The sequence below is a fragment of the Meriones unguiculatus genome, chromosome 7 (genome assembly GCF_030254825.1).
Source record: "Meriones unguiculatus strain TT.TT164.6M chromosome 7, Bangor_MerUng_6.1, whole genome shotgun sequence".
In the NCBI taxonomy this organism is placed as follows: domain Eukaryota; kingdom Metazoa; phylum Chordata; class Mammalia; order Rodentia; family Muridae; genus Meriones; species Meriones unguiculatus.
Genome location: NC_083355.1, coordinates 4,789,254 through 4,808,567, shown reverse-complemented (window position 1 = coordinate 4,808,567; position 19,314 = coordinate 4,789,254). Strand labels below are relative to the sequence as shown.

Below are 19,314 nucleotides of genomic sequence, written 5' to 3'. Positions count from 1 at the left end.
GAAGAGGCACAGTTCTTGTCCTTGGGCTCTTAGATAGAGATGCTGAGACTGAACCTTTGGAAAGGTTTCCCAAGTGACACCTGATCTTCTTCAGCCTGGTCTGTGGAGGACTCAACCCTGTGGACTCAAATGTTGCTGGATCAACTGCCGAAGAAAACAAAATTACTTCTGGAACGTTTCAGAGATTGTTGCTTTCTTATGCCAGCAGGTGTCGCCCTCACTTTAGAAAATGTGAAACTAAAATTTTTAGCTTGCTGAAAGCTTTTTATATGTAAACTGTTCTTTTGTAATGTGGCCTTAAATATGTTTGTCTGAAGAAGAGGATGGCAGTATTGTCTTGACACCCTATATCTTGGGGCAGGAATAGAGGCAGAACTTTAGATGTCTAAAAAAACAGGGAACCAAAACAAACTGGCTTAAACCAGACACTTCATCAGTACATCATGTAAAGAAGCCCAGGAGCAGTGCACCCTGCTCAGGATTGTTGGCTGCCTACCTCACTCTTTTCCTTGTCCAGTCATCTCTTCTTTCTTTGGGTCCCAAATGACCATCCCAAGGTGTTAACACTTCAGGCAGCTGGAGAATAAACATGCTGATCAAGAACTCAGCATGTTCACATTACTCTCCAGGACCCCAGGCTTTTAGTTAGCGTAACATATACTAAATGATATTTTTCCATTTGGGAGACACTATGCTAGTACATCAGTGTGGAGTACAGAGTTGTAAGTGGAATCTGTCACCTGAAACAGCCTGTGACCTTTAAGAAAACAAATTCTTATGTGTAATATATTTCTGAGAAACCTGCTCAGACTTCTCTTTCTAAGGAGCATGTTTCCATTTTCTGGATCAGTACTGTCCAACGGAAACATAATGCAAAGGCCAAGAGTGTACCTCAGTAATGGAGTGCATGCTGAATGTGTGTGAGGCCCTGGTTTTGGTCCTCAGGAGGGAGAGAAGAAGAGGAGAGAAAAGAGAAGGCGGAAGAAAAGAGAGAAGAAATTCAATTTAGCCTACAACGATAACATACACCTATAGCTATATAGGTGGCTGAAGCAAAGGATCACCCGGGAATGAGAAGCCAATCTGGGCTTTGTGTTTTGTTTTGATTGAGTCATGGTCTCATGTAGTTTGGGCCAGCCTTAAACTTGCTATGTACCTGAGATTACCTTGATTGCCTTCACTTTAGGCTCATGTCAGCACACCTGGTCTTGATGATCGTCTCTGTCTTATACTCACAGCACATCTCAGTTAGTACATTTACCATTCAGTGGCCTTGTGTGGTTACCATTATTACGATGGTTGCTTCGGTTGGGTAAGAAATTGATAGGTTGTACCTCAGTGCTCTCCTACAGAAAGAGACACTCAGCTCATCCCCAGGGACTTGTTGCTCCACTCTTGGCTATCTTCCTTTAGAAGGAAAATGACTTCCAAGTGTCCCTATGTAGCTGACAGCTGAAGATAAAGCCTGAACTCGGGGCTGAAGGCAGCACTGGTTGTGTTTGCTTCAGAGAGGAGGCTGTGAGAGAAGGTGCCCACTCTTGAATAGCCCAGAACATGATTGAGAACAAAAATTTGGAGTCCATTAGTGTGAAAGACCCAAAGAATGGTAAGAGATGGGATGCTTTTCCTGACCAGCCTGGTGAGTGTGGCTCTCTTGTGCCTGGAACTCACTACTGGGTAGAGAGAATAGGAGCCTCTTAATGTGGTATTTCCTGTGGCTTTCTCTATTAAAACATCACTGCCCCTTTCATTCTGTGACAACGAACAACATCTTCACAGCAAAGTACACTGGGGAGGGGTGTTTATGTTTATTCAAAATCATTTGTATGCTTTGAAGTGATATGGGCAGGAGACATGGGGATGTATGGCTACAGTCCTTTTCTGGAGGTCTTATGTGTTCAGTAGTCTAGTAGTTTCTGTTCCTGTACCAGTAAACAGCAAACTTCTCCTGTAAAGGCCTGGATGATAACTATTTAACTGGCCTCTGTCATGCATTCTTTTCTTTCTTTTTCCCATCCTTTAAAGCTGTGGAAAGCGTTCTTTGAGGTTCTGCCAATCTTTATTCTCTCCTGGTAGCAGTTATCAAGGGGAAAGGGACCCTTCCTGGATATCATCAGACAAGCAACATGGCAGAACTGAATGTTCTGTATTCATGACTTAGATTTTGGTGGCTTAGACTGAAAATAAAAGTGACAAACTTGCAGCATTTGCTTGCTTAGTGTGAATTCCTCTTTTTGTAATGGGTTTAACAAAAAAAAAAAAAAAAAATGGCTTTGAATTTGTCCTTTTGTCTAGTTCCTGCCCCTTGTCTTTTATAAGAACAGGAGTGGTGGGGACTGGAGAGATGGCTCAGAGGTTAAGAGCACTGGCTGCTCTTCCAAAGGTCCCGAGTTCAATTCCCAGCACCCACATGGTGGCTCACAACCCTCTATAGTAAGATCTGGTGTGCAGGCAGAATGTTGTATAAATAATAAATCTTTAAAAAAAAAAAAAAAAAAAAGAACAGGAGTGATATAGTAGGAGAGCTCTGGGCCTGTAGTTAAATACATGGCTTCTGGCTCTGATCCGGGGGCTGTGTTGTTGTTGGCTTGGCCATCTCTGTGGCTTTTAAACTCTTTCCTTTTGAAAGATTGGTATCTGCTCTACTAAACCTAGAAAATATGTAAACCTCTATAAAACAGGTTAATCTAATACCCAATCTGTACGTCTTTGTTTCTGCTCTGGAGAGTCATGGGTAGAAAATTCATGGCACACAAAAGTACCATCGGTCTTTCTTCTTTCCCAGCCACTGATCCTGAGACCCACCAAGTGCACACATGCCACTAAGAAAAAAGAAGAAAAAGTAAACAAACAGCACTTCTGTGTGATGTCCGCATTGGAAAAATGTGTCACACAATGAGAGACTACACAGTCTTTTTTTTTTTTTTTTTTTTTTAAGATTTTATTTATTTATTATATGTACAATGTCTTATCTGTATGTAGACCTGCATGCCAGAAGAGGGCACCAGATCTCATTATAGATGGTTGTGAGCCACCATGTGGTTGCTGGGAATTGAACTCATGACCTCTGGAAGAACAGCCAGTGCTCTTAACCTCTGAGCCATCTCTCCAGCCCCACAGTCTTATTCTTAAATGAGAGTTAACAGATATGTAGCACAAAGAACAGTGTGTTGGTCGTGTTTTGCCTAGTTGCTTTTATTTTTGTCTGCAGAGTAAAGTCAGATTTATCTTGTGGGAATAAGAAGCTAATACAGTAGAGGTGCTGACATCAAAGGCCTTTGGATGGGTTGTTGATGCAGGAACACACAGGGCTAGTGGGAAGCCCTGAGGGCAGGGCATTGCTCTACAAAGGGCACACTGAGAGTCTTAGTCTGGTTCCTATAGAGAGAGGGTTCGTTCAGTGGTTTACTTGATAAGCACAGGTGACAGAAAGATAGAAAAGTCCTGAGGGCACAGACAGTGTACTGGCTACCAGACAATGGAGTCCATGCTGGAGCCGGGCGTGGTGGCACACACCTGTAATCCCAGCACTCAGGGGGGCAGAGGCAGGCGGATCACTGTGAGTTCTTCCAGGCCAGCCTGGTCTACGAAGTGAGTCCAGAACAGCCAAGGCTACACAGAGAAACCCTGTCTCAAAAAACAAAACAAAAAAGTAAAAAGGAGTCTGCTGGAAGACCAAACCTCAGGCTGATTAGAGCTGCTAACAAAAAGGAGAGGTAGCTTACAGAGCCTGATGTTGTCTTACAGTAATTGTGACTCGAGAGGGCTTGCTTGTACCTGAGAGAGATACCTGAAATGGCTGGAGAGATGTGTCTGCAATCAAGCACATTGCTTCTCTTCCAAAGGATCCAGGTTCTACTCTCAGCACCCACACAGCAGCACACAGCCGTCTGTAACTCTGGTTCCAGGGGATCTGGTACCCTCTTCTGGCCTCCATGGATATACAAATGCTGCACATATAGGCAGAACACTTCAGCACATAAGAATAAGATACCTGGAATTGTTTCTTAACTTGTTGGTGCAAAGCTTTTATTCAGCTGCAAAAGGAAAAGCATTTACAAACTAACTAGGTAGAAACTTTACCTCTAGATATTTTGGATAGTGATTCACAGTCAAGATGAAGGTGGATCTGAGTAGTGAGGGTCAGAGCTTTTGCACCTGACACAAATTGTCTTTTGCATTTTCACACGTGTTAGTGTTGGTAATGTAGGCTACCTGCATCCTTATCCATACGTCTATGGCAGGGCCCAGAAGTGTTGAAGGTATGGTCTCCGTAAATGGCAACTCTGAGACCCCATAGTGCTCACTCCATCATTGCTATAACCCAGGATGCAGAGGACTGTATTGTCACCATCAGCAGTCACATGGATGCTCACACTTACGTTCACTTGGGTGGTCGATGCACATATGCACTAAACAAGAGCAGTGCCTCCTCGGGGGCTGTGTTAGATTGGAGTTTTAAGATGTTACTGAAGCTTTGGGTCATTTTTTCCTTTGGGTCTTTTCAGTGCCAGAACTTACTAAGACCTGTTCAAGCCAGCCTCAACCTGCCGGTACCAGTACCAGTACTTCCACCAGCACTATCTCTAGCAGCAGCAATGGCAAACGTGCATCTGCCTGTGGCCAGCAGCCAGCTGCGTCCCGTTACCTGCCTCGGGAGGTGCCTCCACGATTTCGCCAGCAAGAACAGAAGCAGCTGTTAAAGAGAGGCCAGCCATTGCCCACAGGGACTCTGGCCAGTGTAAGCCCAGCACAGGCTGCTGGACCTACAGGGGCCAGCCCTCCTCCCCTCCCTGGAGCTGGGGCACAGCAACATCCCAGCAAACTCCAACCAGGTAAGAACCATGGAGAATGGAACTTTTTTTCTTTGGTGTTAGGGTTAGGGCCAGGGCCTTGTACTTGCTAGGAAGGTGCTTGGCTGTTGCACTGCTCCCCCAGTCCTAAGGCTTTTTTCCCATGTGCTTATGGTCCCCATTACTCAGGCTGAGGTGAGAGGACCTCTTGTGTCCTAGAACTTGATGCTAGCCTGTGCACCATAGTGAGACCCGTCTCAAAAATAAAAACTCACACAGGGTGGCGAGCATATCTAGATACTTGCCTGATCACCATACAACACACACACATTGTATAGACTATAACTCACTTTGTGGATTAAAAAAAATCTGAAAGTTCAGATCAGTCTATATAATGAGTATAAATGAGAAAGTGGTTCTTGACTCACCAACAAACACATCTATTTTGTACTTTCTCTTTTTTCCAGCAATGTCTGGCAGTGCTGCCAACTAGATCTTCTATCACCTCACTGACTCAGCAGTCCCCCTCCCCCCCAGATACCTGCCATATTGCTAATGTCTAAACTCAGTTTTTCTGCCACCGTAGCTATGTTTGGTCCTCACTGTCCTCTCCATGGCCTGCTTTCTGTCCTGGCCATCTCAGAACGGTGGTCGTGCTTAGTTTTCCCCTAGAGGGCCATGGGAAGAGCTACCATTCCACCGTTTCTGCTTATATCAAAACTTAATTTTTCTCTCTATTCAAGAATTCTTGTGCCTGTCTCTGTCACTCCCTTTGGAGCTGTGATGTACTAGTCTGCAGTGCACTGCTGTGCCGTGTGACTTGCATCTTTTCGTGATGAGTTTATTAGAGTCTCACCTCTCAGCTAAGTTGAAAGTAGCCTGTGGAGTGTCAGAACTAGCTGCTGTATGACTGACTTAGTAGAATGGCTGCGGGTCAAAATCTAGCAGTACTGGTTATGCCACCAACTAGTGCTTCACTCCTCATTTAAAAGGAGAGGCCTGGTCTGCCGCCACTCAAGTCTCCAGAATTTGTTCCCTTCCCCTTCCGTTCTGACTAAAACACTATTCCACAGAGGTTGAGTTGGCTGTGGTGGGCATTGCTAGAGTGACACAGTGTTGTAGAATAACCACAAGAATTTTAGGTGAGTGGCTGTGGCAGAGCCAGGCCAGACTCACCTTCTAGACCATCGCTGCCACGACTCCATTTGGGACTCTGTCGGGTGGAAAGGTTCCTTCTTCCTTTGGTAGATTCTGAAGACCGGCTTCAGATTCGCTCTCTGCATCACCGTGCCTGTAACAGCCATTCAGCAAATGTGAAAGACAATTGTGTAGAAGGGCTACTGAGACTGTCTAGTAAAAATATATCCATCTTTGAAGCAGTTATGAAGCAGTTTTTTTTAACTCTCAGTCTTAGCGACACCTCTGTCTCACAGTGCAGTCGTACTTTCTCACATCTGTGACTTGTATGTAACAAGTTGTGACTTAGAATGTCGGCTGTCCTAGAGTTGAGTATGTAGGTGCGTCTCTTCATGGTTCAAACGATATACTAAAACCAGATGTAGGTTAGATTCTGTTAGTACATTCCAGTGTATTCCACAGGGATAATAAATTTTCTGCTTATATCAAAACTTAATTTTTCTTGTTTTCTCTCCTCCTCTTTCTGCCTCCCCACTTCTTTTTTTTTTAAGACTTATTTATTATGTGTACAGTGTTCTGCCTGCATGTACACCTGCACACCAGAAGAAAGCACCAAATCTCATTATAGGTGGGTGTGAGCCACCATGTGGTTGCTGGGAATTGAACTCAGGACCTTTGGAAGAGCAGCCAGTGCTCTTAACCTCTGAGCCATCTCTCTGTCTACCCCACCCCCAACCCACAGACACTTCTTTTTTTGGAGACATGATTTCTCTGTGTAGCCTTGGCTGTCCTGGACTTGCTTTGTAGACCAGGCTGTCCTCAAGCTCACAACTCACAAGTTGCCTGTGGTGGTTTCTAAGTCTAGAGAGGACTGAAGAATTAGTACTTAGCATTTAGATCAGCAAATGGTAAAAAGCACCCAATAAATAGTACAACTATTGTTAGCCCAACAGGGAACAAGATGTTAAAGCTTTGATTAGAAGAGAGGAGGCTCCTGTAATCCCAGCACTCAGGGAGGCAGAGGCAGGCGTGTGAATAGGTGAAGGCTCTGTTGAGGACCAGTGGTAGGATTTGTCAGCATTTGAAGGGCTCAGTAGGCTAGCTGCTTCAGTGTGGGAATGTTTCCTGCAGGCTCCTGCTCAGTGGGTGCCTTCTGTTCCACAGCGCTAGAAGCAACAGGCAAGTGATTATGGATCAGACGCAAAAGCATCTGATCATGGCCTCTGTGAAGCAGTTACGACCTTAGTCCTGTTTCATGATGCTCTCAGACAGCCTGGCTGTGCTTATTTGTTGTTTTTACTTCAGTGCTAGAAATGGAACCCACGACCTTGTGGATACTAAGTAAGCACTCTTCCATTGACCTACATGCCCTGTCTTGGACAGCTCATGGCTGAGGACCAGTTATATGCTTGCTAGGCAGCAGGTCTCTGGAGAACAGTAAAATATATTTTTCCTTCCAGATTCCAGGTTCCATCATCCCCCTGTGTTGAGACATTATATATTATGCATTGTTATATGAAGCTTACTGGTGTCAACATTTATCCCATTTTGTAGGATGACCAAGATTTCTGATACCAACATGCAAAAATAAGTTCTGGCCAAGTGTGATAGTGCATGATTTTAATCCCAGCACTGTGTTAGAGTTAGAGGCAGGTGGATCTCTGAGTTTGAGGCCAGCCTGGTCTACATAACAAGTTTCAGTCAGGGCTACGTAGTAGATAGAACCCAGTCGTAAAAAGTAGTAAGCATTATTAGTGTTGTTGTTGTTACCTCTGGGTATTTGTAATGCTCAGTAGTATGAGGTGGCAAAGAAACTTGGGTTTAGAGCAGAAGTACACTTTTATAATGATCTACCAATTCAAAGTTCTGTTTTTAAGCATCAAAACTTATTAATTCTTTGCCTGCAGTTTACATATAATTTGTAGGTGTCTTCCCTCATGGAAATTGGGCTCTCAAATAAGTGTGCCCAGTGACAAGTGACAGGAGCCTAGAAACACTCTCAAAGGGCTCAGGAAGTACCTGAGGGGAGACCTCAGCCTTAGCCAGAGCCATTGGCACAGAGAAGGCTGGCAAAACTGAAGACATGGACCATAAGCGCTGACCTGGGCAGGGTGGGCTCACACAGTGCTGTGTTTCTAAAGAAGCACACTGTCATGTTTTCTCTACAGACACTGGTTTTGCAAGGATTCAGGATAATTCCAGCTTGAAGCACTTGAGAACTTTTTTTCTTCTTCTTTTCTTTTGCTTTTTTTTTTTTTTTTTTTTTTTAAGACAGGGGTTCTCTGTGTAGTTCTGGATGTCCTGGAACTCACTCTGTAAACCAGTCTGGCTTTGAACTCAGAGATCTGCCTGCCTCTGCCTCCCAAGTGCTAGGATTAAAGGCATGTGTCATCACATGCTCTACTACAACCTTTTCTTTAAAAAATTTTTTAAACATGTTCCTTCTGCCTTTAGACAGAAGAGTGTATTGTAGTCATGTCTACTTTGTACATTTATGAACAGAAGCTCTGACTAGTGTGTGCTTCTCACACACTTTTTGGGTTAAGGCAGGAAAGTAAGAGGTTGAGCTCATGCCAGTTTACATACAGACCGTGCATAGAATATTAATTACAGTGCGGGTCTACAGGTGCTAAGGGGCTGAAAGAGGAGAGCTGGGGGAATGTAAAACAAGGTGGTTGGGGATACCAGTTTATTTGAATTCAGACAATAGGCAACATGCCGTTATTCTTTTGGCTAGCTTTCAAAGAATAGAAAGAGGGCTGTGGCTCTGGTGCTAATTGTCACTGGGTCTTGAAGTAAAATGTTCTTCACAATTGAGAATTTAAAAGGGAAGATCAGTTTAGTGTCAGCTATGATTAGATTATCAAAGCTTAAAGGACCTGCCCATGGATGCCTCCACTTCCACTGGAAAGGGATGGATAGGCCACTACTCAAGGTGACAAAAGTGTCTTCAGGTCTACTCCACATTGGCACGGTTGGTGCCTATGAGTAGCTTGAGCCAGGCTGGCTGGGAGCAAACTTGCAACTGCACAAGAGCTGGCTGACATGTTTCAGTCAAGAGCCCAGATGCCAGAGGCTGCAGCTCCTGGGAGGTGGGCAGGTATTTCCTCAGCCCTAAAGAGAGACAGAACAGACCCTGAGCCTGCAGTAGCTGCTTCTCCCCAGCAGTGTATGTGGCAACTCCCTATCCTGCAACCAGGGGATCCAGGCAGGCGCACCCTCCCTACGTCATTTCCTTACTGTATCTTCATCTTCTCAACCTTGAGAAGTCATCACTTGCACAGAAACACAAGGGAAAAACTATTCTTTTATACAGGTTATTGTTTATAGCACATCTTTGCTTGGTTCCAAGTTATTGATTACCTGGGCTTGTAGCAGCCAACAGATGAGATGTAAGAGATTCTGCCCCTCCATCGATGGAATTTAGAACAGAAAGTACTTCCTCCCTTCGATTCTTACATGTAGATAGGGAGGCTCTCAAGAGCTGCAGACCACTATACTATGTACCCTGTCCCCGAAAACCAGTTAGCAGGGAATCTGTGCTCTTAGTAAATATTCAGGAACAGACATAGTCAGCTGTTGAAGTCACCAGGGACTGCTCTCTACGATTTGTGATTTATTACTTTGTAATTCAGTTAAGAGACGCGTGGTGATAAAGAACAAATGCCTTTCCTGTCAGTGTGAATGCCAGTTAAAGCATTCAGCACACTGTCCCACTTTTCCTCTCTGACTGATATAACATAATCACACTTTGCCCACTGTAGCTTTGGGGGGTCTGTAGTAACTACTTCACCTAGAAAGTTCTATTCTCACATGGCAACATTTGGATATTTAAGAGTCAAGAGGAAAGCTTTTCCCTTCCTGCTGTTATTTAATCCTTTTTTATTTAATCACTTAAGATAGTTATGGTGCTTAGATTTTTATATAGACTCCTATTTATAGAAGATATAAGCCATGTTTTGGTTCTTCAGTCCCTTACTACTTAGGGGTTCCAGACTTCAGCTAGTCACCCCACCTCCCTCCCCTTCTTTATGTTCAAAATGTATAGGGTTTGTTTGTGAGATACACTTAAGTTGGCATGTATGGAAATTCTTCAGAGTACTGTTAAGTGTGTGATATTGGAAACAAGATTCTCACTTATCAACTCTCAGCCATGATATACATCGGACAGGTATTACTTTAGCCATTGAAACTCCCTGTGGGCTGGAGAGACGGCTCAGTGCTTAAGAACACTTTGTTCTTGCAGCTTACAGCCATCCACAATTCCAGTTTCAGAGATCAGACACCTTCCATAGGCACCATGCACACATGTGGTACACATATACACATGCTGGCAAAATGTCTCTATAGGTAAAATTAAAGAAATCTGAGAGAAGGGAGGCAGGGGTTAGGGTTAGGGAAAGAAGGAAGGAAAGAAATGAAGGAAGGAGACAGTCCTTGTGCTACACAGAAAAATCTGAAGTGCCTGCGGACGCAGATGCTGAGATTCCATGCATGTCCCACCACTCCTAACTATGATTCTTCAGGCAACAAAGCTCTCTGTTTTCAAAGGCTGGTGTGTTCTTTCCAGAGATTGTGACAGTTCTTCACATGGCCTCGACTCTTTCTTAGCTCCATTAAAATTAGCTGAGTGTATTAGTCAAGATTCTCTAGAGGAACAGAACTTAAGGAATGAAAATCATTGTGTGAGATTTATTAGAACCTAGCAGTGGCTGTCTACCAATAGAAGCTCCAAGATTCCAGTAGTTGTTCAGTCCACCAGGCTGGATGTCTTAGTTGGTTTGCTGTATACACCAGCATTCCAAAGAAGTAGGCTCCAGTGCCAGTGAAGGAATGAATGGACTTGCTAGTGAGAACAAGCAAAGCAAAGAGAACAGTTTACTTCTTCCCTATCCTTTATATAGGCTATCCACAGAAGGTGTGACCCAGATTAAAGGTGGATAGTTCCACCTCAAAGATCTGGGATTAAAAGTGAGTCCTCCGTACTGGAGAGATGGCTAAGAGCACTGGTTGCTCTTCCAAAGGTCCTGAGTTCAATTCCCAGCAACCACATGGTGGTGGCTCAAAACCATCTGGTGCCCTGTTCTGGTGTATAGGCACACATGGAGGAAGAACACTGTATAAATAAATAAAATACAAGTGAGTCCTCCCATTTCAAATTATTTAATTAAGAAAAAGTCCCTCACAGGTGTTCCCACCTACTTGGGTTTTAGTTAATTCCGTATTCAGTCATGTTAATAACCAAGAAGAGCCCACCACAAGCACACCATTGTCAATTTACCACAGTCATACCTCATGTCATACCTCATGTCATCCCAAATAAAAACAATAACCCAATCATAATCATGTCTCACATGGTACAGCTACCTCACATACAATCACAAATGCATTCTGTATTTAACTAGGTCATAACATAATAAACTATCCCTTGTACAATCACAGACACATTAGAAATTTTAGAAAAGGTAGCAACCTCCCTTGAAGGACATTCTTTAGATATCTCAAAACTTAAATATGATAACCAGTGATATTTCTTAATTGTTATATTACACAATAAAGAAATTGAGTAAAGGAAACACAAATATCTGTACAAACACATTCTTAACAAAATATGACAAAAACTTTCATCAGTTATAATCCTTGTTTCTGCAACTGGTCACATGGCCTCAGGTATTATTTACAACTATCTTCTTGTACTTCCCATTCTGCATTTCCTCCACCCTCAGCAAGCACCCCAGCAGGTCTTGGTTCTCCCTGAAAGAGAAAACCCATACTGTCACTCCCAAAGTGTGTGTACCCTTTGTTATCCTGTCTGGGTTAGGTTGTTGTAGTTTATTGTTGATTTTAATCACAGGACATGGTAGCACCAAGATTCACCCCTAAAGGATCTCCAGATATAATCTTTCTTACCTCTGCTGTGGAGAAGCAATCCAATTTCCCTTTGGTAATCTGGATCAATAACTGCTCAAAGCACTGTTTATTCCCTTTATAGCCTTTTGACTTAAGGGCCAGGGGGAAGTCTGAACTACCAGTTCAATGGCATGTTTGTGTGGCTGCTGGCAGAAGCACTCTGATCTCTGGAACAAAAACCTCTAGACCAGCAGAACTTAAGGTCATGGGAACAGGAAGCAAAATTTTCCTCATGAGTCACTAGTGATAGTGAGTGGGACTATTCCATTTACCATCTCCCTTGATTCCTGAACCCCTGGATCCTGACTGTGGGAATAACTATACCAGATATTGGACACTGATTCAAAGCATATACCACCTTCTAGAGAATGCTGCCCCAGCGCTCAGGCTGCTGCCACCTAATTGACACAGCTACGACTGTGTCTTCAAAAAACCATTTCATCTTTCTATCAGGTCAGCTGCTTCAGGATGGTGAGGAACATGGTATGACCAGTGGATTCCATGATCATGGGTCCACTGTCACCCTTCTCTGGCTATGAGATAATTCCTTGCTCAGAAGCAACACTGTATGGAATACCATGGTGGTGGATATGTTCACAGATGGTTGTTTTGACAGAAGCATCACATGCAGGAAAGGCAAATCTATAACCAGAATAAGTATCTACTCCGGTAAGAACAAAGTGTTGCCCTTTCCACAGAAGAAGTGTTCCAATGTAATCATCCTGCCACGAGGATGCTGCTGCTAACACTGGGGAATGTTGTTATATCTGGGGCTCTGTGTTGGTTTCTGCTGTTGACAGATCTGGCACTCAGCAACAGTTGTAGCCAGGTCAGTGTAGGTGAGTGGAAGTCCATGTTGTCAAGCATAACCCCCATCTCTGCCACCCTGGCCACATTGTTGATGGGTCCATTGGGTAATGACAGGGGTGGCTAGGAAAAGTGGCTGACTCTCCACAGAATGTGTCTTGCTCCCTGCTTGATTTGAGCTTCTCCTCCACTGAAGTCACCTTTGGGTCAGGGACACAAAACATCCTTCACCCATTTGGAGGGGCCTAGCCAAATACTTCTTCACCAGATGTCTTTCTCACCAGTTTTTCAGTCATGCTTTTTCCAAGACCCTGACTTACCATCCAACCATTCCATTGCACATCTGACTATTTCTTCTTCCAAAGAAAACATGACTGACTGGGTACTGACCAAAGTTCTGCCCGCTGTGAAGATTTTCCTCATTGGCATCTCTCAGAGCTCTCCCAGAAAGGGTCTGTAATGCTTCAGCTGTCCACTTGAGAGTGGTCCCTGCATGACATGCAGAGCCATCAGTAAAGCAGATCCTGGTCTTCTCGTCCTCAGTCAGCCAGTCATAGAGCACGTGACTGTAGGCACATACTTGGCAGAAGATGACATTGTAACAGGAGGAGGCACTATAGGCATTTGGGCAACTTCTTTATGAAACTAGCTTGTGCCTTCAGGACCTGCTCGGGCCCGATCACATATTTGCCACTTCCATTTGATAATGGATTGCTGCTGTGGACATCCTACTGTATGACTTGGGTCAGATAATACTTACCTCATAATGAGCAGCTCTAGTCGCATAACTTAGTGGCCCATTGTCAAACGTTCAGTTTCCAGTAAGGCCTAATAGCAGGCCAAGAGCTCTCTTTCAATGGGAGATTAGTTGTCTAGAGCTGAGGATAGAGCCTTGCTCCAAAATCCCAAATATGTCTCCTGTGATTCATATAGAGAAGCCTGCCAAAGGCTTCAGGCAGCATCCTTATCTGCCACTGATACTTGAGGTACTGTAGGCTCTGCTAGATCATACAGTCCAAATATAGAGCAGCCTGCATAGGAGTCTGGGCCTGTTAAAAAAAAAAAAAAAAAAACTTCTCCTGGACAGGAAATACTCAAAGCTAGCAGCTTTCCAAGTCACTTGGAATAGGGGCCAGAGTAACACATCCAGGTGAGGAATGTGCTGTCCCCAGAATCCAAATCAGCCTAATAAGTGTTGTGCTTCTTTCTTGGTGGTGGGAGGAGCCAGGTCTAATAACTTATCCTTCACTTTGGAATAAGTGTCTCTGCATGCCCCACACCATTATTAGATTACAAGAATTTCACTGAGGTATAAGGTTCTTGAATTTTGGTTGCTACCTCCAATATATAGTCCAATTAGCATAATGTCATCAGTATAGCTGTTAAGAAACTATACAGAGCTTTAAGGGATTTGTTTGGAGTTTTTGTTTTGTTGTTGTTTGGTTGGTTGGTTTTTGTTTTGTTTGTTTGTTTGTTTTGTGGGTTTTTTGTGTTTGTTATTATTGTTTATAGTGCTAGGATGGAACCCAGGACCTTAGCTGTGCTAGGCAAGTAAGTGCTCTACCACTGAGCCATACCCATGGCCCCTTTTCTTAGCATCCATCATTCAAACTGAGAGCTTGAGGTAAAAAGCTAGTTTTCCTCCAGAAACTAGTTCTTAATTGATTCATTGGCAAATGGGAGGAGAATCTAATTTTGAGTTTTTTTCATCTTTTTTCAGATCTTGGTCACAGTGGATTGGCAGATCATTATGAAAATTCCCACTGGGGACAGCAGCCTTCTTACAGAAGTGAAGCTAACTGCAGCTGGGATAAAGTGATAATAGACAGGACTGATCAGGAGGTGTGGCCGTCCATCCCAGTAACAGAGACTGAATCTGCCTCAGAATGTCCTACCGACACTGACTCTGCCTCCAACTGTGGCTCAGAGAACAGTAGCATGGCTACAGGGAGCGCCCAAGGCAGCTTCACAGGACATCCCACGAAGACAAATGGCAATAATGGCACCAATGGCGCACTCGTCCAAAGTCCTTCTAATCAGAGTGCCCTTGGGGCAGGTGGAACCAATGGGAACGGAGGCATGGCCAGAGTGTGGGGTGTAGGCTCCAGCTCTGGCCTGGCTCACTGCTCTGTTGGTGGTGGAGATGGAAAAATGGACAACATGATTGGAGATGGGAGAAGTCAAAATTGTTGGGGTGCTTCCAACTCCAATTCGGGCATTAATCTCAACCTTAATCCTAATGCCAACCCAGCTGCCTGGCCTGTACTTGGGCATGAAGGAACTGTGGCAACAGGCAACCCTTCCAGTATTTGCAGTCCAGTCAGTGCCATAGGTCAGAATATGGGCAGCCAGAATGGGAACCCAGTGGGCACCCTAGGTGCCTGGGGAAACTTGCTGCCCCAAGAGAGCACAGAAGCACAGACAGCCGCTTCTCAGAATGTGTCTTTCAGCGTACAACCTCAGAACCTTAACACTGATGGACCAAGTAACACTAACCCCATGAACTCTTCACCAAACCCTATCAATGCAATGCAGACTAATGGACTGCCAAACTGGGGCATGGCTGTTGGTATGGGGGCCATCATCCCGCCCCACCTACAAGGCCTTCCTGGTGCTAACGGATCATCAGTCTCTCAAAGCAGTGGGAGTGGTGGGGAAGGAATGGGCAGTTCTGTTTGGGGACTGTCCCCTGGGAACCCTGCCACAGGAAATAACAATTCTGGGTTCAATCAGGGGAATGGAGACACTGTGAACTCAGCATTAAGTGCTAAACAGAATGGATCCAACAGCGCTGTGCAAAAGGAAGGGGATGGAGGGAGTGCCTGGGACTCAGGGCCTCCTGCAGGTCCTGGCATCCTTGCCTGGGGAAGGGGTAGTGGCAACAGTGGCATTGGTAATATCCATTCAGGAGCTTGGGGCCACCCCAGCCGGAGTTCTTCTAATGGTGTGAATGGGGAGTGGGGGAAACCCCCAAACCAGCATTCCAGTAGTGACATCAATGGGAAAGGATCAACAGGGTGGGACAGTCCCAGTGCTGCCAGCCAGACACCTGTGTTGCAGCCTGGCAGTGAACACATGAACTCATGGGCCAAAGCCGCATCTTCTGGAACTTCAGCAAGTGAAGGAAGCAGCGATGGGTCTGGCAATCACAATGAAGGAAGCACTGGGAGGGAAGGAACAGGAGAGGGCAGGAGGCGAGACAAAGGGGTTCTAGACCCAGGGCACATCCAGCTGCCAAGGAATGATCTTGACCCAAGAGTTCTGTCTAATACTGGTTGGGGACAGACTCCTGTAAAGCAAAACACTGCCTGGGAATTTGAAGAGTCCCCTAGGTCTGAAAGGAAAAATGACAATGGGACAGAGGCCTGGGGTAGTGCAGCTACTCAGCCTTCAAACTCAGGGGGGAAGAGTGATGGGTCCATCATGAACAGTACAAATACCTCTTCAGTATCGGGGTGGGTCAGCTCACCACCTGCCGCCGTGCCAGCAAACACAAGCTGGGGAGACAGCAACAACAAAGCGCCAAGTGGCCCAGGAGTTTGGGGGGACTCGATAAGCTCTACTGCTGTTAACAATGCTGCTGCCACCAAGAGTGGCCATGCTTGGAGTGGGACCGTAAACCAGGAGGACAAACCACCCACCTGGGGTGAGCCTCAGAAACCCAAATCCCAAAACTGGGGAGATGGACAAAGAGCAAACCCAGCCTGGAGCGCAGGAGCAGGAGATTGGGCAGATTCATCATCTGCCCTTGGGCATCTAGGGGATGGGAAGAAAAATGGATCTGGATGGGATGCTGATGGTAATAGGTCAGGGTCTGGTTGGAATGATGCCACGAGATGTGGGACCAGTGGCTGGGGCAGTGGCACAAACGCTAAGGTGAATCCAGGTACAAACTGGGGAGAGTCTCTCAAGCCTGGTCCCCAGCAGAACTGGGCTCACAAGCCCCAAGATAACAATGTGAGTAACTGGGGCGGAGCTGCATCTGTTAAGCAGACCGGGACAGGGTGGATTGGGGGACCACTGCCAGTCAAGCAGAAGGACAATGAGGCAACTGGCTGGGAGGAGCCTTCCCCACCCTCCATCCGACGCAAAATGGAAATCGATGATGGTACCTCAGCTTGGGGGGACCCAAGCACTTACAACAATAAAACTGTAAACATGTGGGACAGAAACAATCCAGTCATCCAGAGCAGTACCACAACCCCTGCCACCCCCACGACCCCCACCTCGAGCAGCACTACACACCGGGCCGAGACGCCGCCTTCACACCAGGCTGGCACTCAGCTGAATCGGTCACCACTGCTTGGGCCAGGTATGCTGGGGGCCCTGTGGTCATGCCACTGGTGTGTTCTCTGTGTCTGTGTGTGGAGTGGACTGGCACTCCAATAGCAAATGACTAAGTAGTGTAGCCGTTTTCTAAGGGAAGAAACAAAGCAAAATTCTCCAGTAATTTCCCGAGGAAGAGAAGTGCGGGTATGCTCAGTGATGCCAGGATTTCCAAGCCAGTTTGGGCCTTTTCATCATCATCCCTGCAAACACAGGCCAATTTTGTCTTGAACTTGCATTTCACTGTGCTGTACTCTGCGTTCCTTGTCAGTCATGGAACCTTTGGGCAGTTGACATTCTTTTATAGAAGCAACTGTGAAGTCCTTTGCCATGCAGCTATATTCTTTCCTGACTACCTAAATCACTTGTTAGGGATTCTGTGCATTTCCTTGGCCTTTTCCCAGTTCAAGTGTTACTTGATTGTGGTCACCTCCTCAATCAAGTATAAGCTCATTCTTCTGCCCTGCGGGGCTCCCCAAGCTCATTCTTCTGCCCTGCGGGGCTCCCCAAGCTTATTCTTCTGCCTTGTACTATGCAGGTAGTCTGGGTCTGCCCCAAAGCATAATCCAGCCTTTGCATGACTGATGATACATGGGAGAAAAGAAGCATAGTCCCCTTCAGAGAAGTCTGGGACCCCTCGTGTTAGTACATGTCCCTTTGCAAGATGTCTTTATTGCTAGATAAACCAAGTGGTTCAGCCCTGACTTTCCTTGGCTCTTAATGGGATGGGCTGTCACTCCCAGAGAATCTGGTTTAAGATGATGAATCTGCAGCAAAGCTGCTTCAGTGGTAATTTTAAAAGTTCTATACCCTGTAAAATATGAGTCATTACATAAGCCATTTTTATTTCATTTGAAAGACAAATTGTAAAGTCAGACTAAGACTTATGTTTGGAGTTTTCTGCTCTGTGAAAGTGGAAAAGAAGATTCCGGGATAATTCAACCAGAGCCACAGACAGCTTGAGTAGTTGTAAGAGAACAGGAGCCCCGTGTTAAAATGTGGGTGACACAGGTAGAGTGCAGTGGACTTTGGAGAGCCAGCAAGAGCTCTAGATTGCTAACTGGAATACTGGCCCATGGCGTAAAGTACTGTGCTCTGAGCATGAAGTCAGCCCAAGTGAGTCATGAGAATACTCACCAAGTGACAGTGCTCCCTCCCAGGGAGCACTGTCCCAACTCATGGCACAGCTGTGTTCCGAAAACTCAGACACAAGCAAGGAGCTAAAAGTATCCAGAGGTCCTGCCTCACAGGTTGACTTCCTTGCATCGTGCTCTTCTTCCTTAGACAGCCAGGCCCTGAATCAGATGCACTTAAAATTCTGTCCTTGAGACAATACTTCAGAACTAGAAGCAGCTGACTGAGGATAGTCTGTCTGTCCACCCACTCTTCAGGAGCTTTCCTCATTTATCACAGCAATTTCCTGCAGTTGTAATTCCTCGTGGTTTTAATGGTCTTCTGGGAAGCTATGAACTTATGGATGCTGCGCCCAGAGCTGATGTCCTTGCTATAAATGTGTGCCTTGCTGTGCAATTAGCAGAGACTGTAGCCCCTCACTCTAGAGCTGCACTCTGAGCCATGCCATATGCTGCTCTCGAATCAAGCTTCAAGTCTGCTTCTTAGTGAAGCTCCTCTGCCCTGAGGACTGCTCTTCCACAAGTGTCTGTAGATCCCAGGTGTAGAGCCCTCCTCTGGTTTTAGCTTTTCCTTCCTGTTTTGTAGTGGGGGTGGGGTAATTTTTGTTGGAGTTTTTAGGGGTATGTGTATAGTATGCTTGTGTGCATGTTCATGTTCACATGGACATGTGAGCGGATGGGCATACATCTACGCTATTACTTAACAGGTCAGAGGTTGATAATAGGTGTCTTCTTCAATCACTTTCCACCTTATATATTGAGGCTCACAGTTCAAGTAGCCCACCTAGACAGCTTGCTCCATGGACTCCTCCAGCTTCTGAGCACTGGGTTTACACAAAGGCCTAAACTATAGTCCTCTTGATTGTATGTCAGCCACTTTACCCACTGTCCTATCTCTACAGGCTCTTCCTGAATTTCAGTGTGCCATAAAAGACAGGAGGAGGAGGTCCTCCTACCTAGGCAAGGTTTCCTCAGTCATCCTAAGCCTAGTGTGCAAGAGTGTCACTTCCACTTGTGGCCTTGCTAGAAGCTTAAAGAGGCTATTAGAGTAGGTGCTGAGTGCTGCTTGACTGCCACATGTAAACTGCTTAAGTGGCCTTGAGATGGCTCGGCAGGTAAAGGTGCCTGCCTCTAAGCCTTGACATGAGTTTGATCGCTGAGACCTACATAGTGGAAGGAGAGGGCCAATTCCCACAGGTTGTTCTCTG

General features: G+C 45.5%; 1 protein-coding gene across 4 annotated transcripts in view; it reads left to right on the top strand.

Moving 5' to 3' along the window:
- Tnrc6c (trinucleotide repeat containing adaptor 6C) overlaps positions 1-19,314 on the top strand; it is a 116,068-nt gene that overhangs the window by 48,385 nt on the left and 48,369 nt on the right. For all 4 annotated transcript variants that reach the window (XR_009592691.1, XM_060386319.1, XM_060386318.1 and 1 more), the window contains exons 4-5: positions 4,509-4,835; positions 14,368-16,959. Coding sequence is in view for 3 of the 4 variants with exons in the window: in XM_060386319.1 (XP_060242302.1) it covers positions 4,509-4,835; positions 14,368-16,959 (2,919 nt within the window). In the remaining variant the exon portion in view is untranslated. The remainder of the gene's footprint in view (positions 1-4,508; positions 4,836-14,367; positions 16,960-19,314) is intronic.